Source organism: Lithobates pipiens, unplaced genomic scaffold (genome assembly GCF_037356315.1).
Source record: "Lithobates pipiens isolate NorthernLeopardFrog02 unplaced genomic scaffold, aLitPip1_a1.2 Scaffold_23, whole genome shotgun sequence".
Lineage (NCBI taxonomy): Eukaryota > Metazoa > Chordata > Amphibia > Anura > Ranidae > Lithobates > Lithobates pipiens.
The window spans coordinates 25,866,688-25,870,393 of record NW_027507785.1 but is presented as its reverse complement, the minus strand read 5'-3'; the positions used below and the strand labels follow the sequence as shown (position 1 = coordinate 25,870,393).

Here is a 3,706-nt window from a genome sequence, read left to right as displayed (position 1 = left end):
AAGGGGTGATACAGACCAGAATTCTCAAACATGGAAGCTTGGCCAAAACACATTAAAAAAATAGAGTTCCTGCACAACACCAACAATTTGGCACGACCGTTGGGTAAATTCTATCTAATCGTTGCTGCGTGAGATAGGCCATATGTAATATTTTAAACTGGATAAGCCTATCCGTCCTGGAAACCAACTGCAAGATTGGTTAATCGCAGATATCTTCCCGATCTTCTCTATCCAGGTTTGGCACCGCAGGCTGTCATTTACATTTCAGAAGGTCAAGGCCCACATAAACCGAGAGCAAAAGAGCCTTATAGATCAAGGATAAAGATTTAACTAATGATACCTCACGCAACAATGATTCCAGATCATCTGGAAGCAAGTGAAGGGTGCATGTACCGAATTGAGAATAAAAGGCATGCCATAAAAGGCATGGCAAAGTTGCAGAAAGTGGAAGCACAGAGAATTCTGTAGATCATATTGCTGTTTCAATTTGTCAGAAGTAACCAGTGAATCTTTTTCAAAGACATTATCAAGATATTTTATTCCTTTGGAGCCCAAATGGTGGGATCGGGTATTGTCTGGAATTCAGGGAGCCTCGGGTTGTACCACAGGGAAGTATGCAGAGACCAAAAATCAGAGGTTGAAGATCGTTTTAGCATAGCCAGGTTTTAATTACTGCTTTCAAAAGAACCAGAACATGCTGCCCAGGGCCAGATTAACGTAGGGGCTATTGGAGCTGCAGCTCCAAGCCCCTACCTTCAATATAGGCCCAGCAGGGTTGGACTGACCATTTGGGCAAGGCCATTGCCCTACTGATGCTGTCTACTGCCAAAAACCCAGCCCCAAATGCATTTTGAAAAAATAAAATAAATTGTAAAAAATAAATGATAAAAAAATGAAAAAAAAAAAAACTGCTGACACCGTCCACAGCACTACTTACACCATCCACTGCCCTCCACTGGAAAAAAAATAATAAAAAAGTAAAATTGTAAAAAAACAAAAAAAAAATTACATAAAAAAAAAAAGAATGTAAAAATTGCAACAAATAATTTAAAAAAATTAAAAAATGTAAAGAGAAATATACAGAAAATTTTTGCTCATTCGCACGGGTTCTCTTGCACATAGTGTGAATGAGCAGTTTGTTAAAAATACCTAATTTGTTTTAATAAAAATTTGTTTGCATTTTAATTTTATTTATTAACCATAAAAATGGCCCTCCAAAATCCTCAGCACCAGGTCTATGATGCTCCTGATGCTGCCTCTAGTAAAATAGAAGCAATGGAATCACCCAAGACTTAAATTTCTTTAATTTATCTCACACCGACATTTATACATTTATCTATGCCAAAATGGTGATACAATATGTATAAATCCACAACTTATATTCACTTTATATTAACTTTATTACCATGTATACTGTATATTTACTTATGACTAATAACATGATAGGCATATTATCAATATTCATAGCTACGATTGTAAAAATGTCTCTATATACTGTACATCTTCTTATCCTAATATTGTGTAATATTAAAAAAAAAACAAAAAACTTTTTATTGAGTATAAAGACATACAAACAAACAACAGTTAACCTGCCACAGCATTGAAACTAGACCCACGCGGGGTCAGTGCCAGCCGGCATAGTGTTCCACTTCCATCATAAGTGTCAAACAGCTGTAGCACGTCAAATAAAAACTTAGTGCTGCATTGTCTCTTGCTCTTAGAGGAGCTAAAGTTCATATCTAACAGTCAAGACCCAATGGACAATAAAAGATAACAAACAAACCCATAGCAGAAATGACAGTGAAAATGACTTCCAATGTATCCACGTTACTTCACCCATGGAGTGGCAATTTGTAAGGGTTCAGTCAGTCAGCGGTTCCCGTGGAGGCTTCAGCTAAGCATTTGGCCTACACGCTATCATATTTTTTTGGGCACCCCCTATTTTGGTAGGTTTCTTTGTAGAGTGGCAAAACATTATCGACATGTGTTTTCCATTGCAAAGAGGATGACGGAGCACATTTTTTCCAGCAGAGGGTGATCGTCTTCCTGGCATAGAAGAGCAGGAGTCCTATTAGACCGTTTAATATTTTAATAAAAACTTATTGAACATGAAAGAGGACACAAGTCCATCCAGTTCAACCAATAGAGGAGAAAAAAAGAAAATAAATCTTTCATATGCAGAGTCATATACCCACAGTTGATCCCGAGGAAGGCAAAGAACCTCTCCAAAGCATGATCCATTTAGCTCCAGCAGGGGAAAAATTAGTTCCATTTTCTTGTTGGTCCAAGAAGATCAAAAGTTGGCCTGCACACAGCATTATGACCAGTAGAGAAAATCTAAAATAACTTGTACAATAACTGGTACCTTTAAAGAATTAAGGTTTACACAGAGCTTATTTGATGGTAGAGTACATTTTCCTAATCCTTTTACTAAATACTTCATCTCTGATGCCATAAATAAAAGGGCTGAGAAGTCTTGGCACACAAGTAAACAACAAAAAATTTAGCATAACTATGATAAAAAAATAATCTCCACGATACGTTTCGGAAAATGAAGTAGTTAGAGAGAGCAGACATAGAAAGAGCTGAACTCCATGAAGGATCAAGGTTCTACCAGCCTTGGAGGCCGAAGACTTCCCAGATCCAGTTTTTTGAGCTATCAGCATAACCTTGATATAGGTGAAAAGAATGACCAGAGACACCAGAATTAAACTCGCAGTTAGGGTGCATAATTGTATAATGTTTTGGGCTGCTAGGACATGTATTGACTGCCGCTTGCACAGTATTTTCTGAGACAAATATTTCCCCTCAAAAGAGGAAATGAGGACTATAAAATCAGCGACATTAGGAAGCCACCCAAGAAACCACATTGCTGCAATAGCAAAATATGACCTCTGGGCTGTACATAACATTATGTGTCTAAGAGGGAAGCAAATAGCCACATATCGTTCCAGGGCCATGATAGCCAAGTTGTATGGAGTGATTTGAAATGTAGCTGTGGCACAGGTCACCAGGATATAACAGATGGGTAAAGGAACATAAAGGAGGAATCCAAAGCCCAAACACAGGAAGAGCCCAAGGCTGAGGTACACTGTGTCATTGATGAGCATATGAGCAAAAAGGATGTATCGCGCATTTTCCCGGAGGTGAGGAGTGGTGAAGTAAACCATCAGAAGTACTAGGATGAAGTAGATGAAGAAACAGAAGCAGATGATGATGATACCAATGAATGCCATTTTTGCATTTTCGGACAGTTGAATGCTTTGTCTGCTTATGTATGTCTCGTTATTGAAAGTATTGAATATGGTTACATTCATCATTGCAGGACAGTGTAATTTCTAACACTATAAAATAATAAAAAAAAAATATTAATAAAAGTAATAACCACAAAACTAGTAAACAGAAATGTTTATGGAGAAGCACTAAAAAAGTGAAAGAAAAATTATATAACTTGACACCTAATCTTAATGCATTAGGTTGACTTTAATGCCGCGTACACATGACCGGACTTTTCGATGGACTTGGTCTGGCGGACAATCCGAAGGACTTTGCAGCTGAGGTCCACATGACTTTCAAACGAACGGACTTGGCCACACACGATCACTCCAAAAGTCAGACGGATTCGAACGTGATGACGTAGAATAACGAAGATCATAGCCAGTAGCCAATAGCTGCCCTAGTGTCAGTTTTAGTCTGTCGGACTAGC

The 3,706-nt window shown here is 38.1% G+C and overlaps 1 protein-coding gene across 1 annotated transcript; it reads right to left on the bottom strand.

Annotated features, from left to right (window-relative positions):
- Positions 1 to 1,323: 1,323 nt before the first annotated feature.
- On the bottom strand, positions 1,324 to 3,338 carry LOC143926929 (odorant receptor 131-2-like). Its single transcript, XM_077450963.1, has one exon. The coding sequence runs from the start codon at positions 3,318 to 3,320 to the stop codon at positions 2,394 to 2,396; it is 927 nt and encodes a 308-aa protein (XP_077307089.1). The 5' UTR covers positions 3,321 to 3,338; the 3' UTR covers positions 1,324 to 2,393.
- Between the last annotated feature and the right edge of the window lie 368 nt (positions 3,339 to 3,706).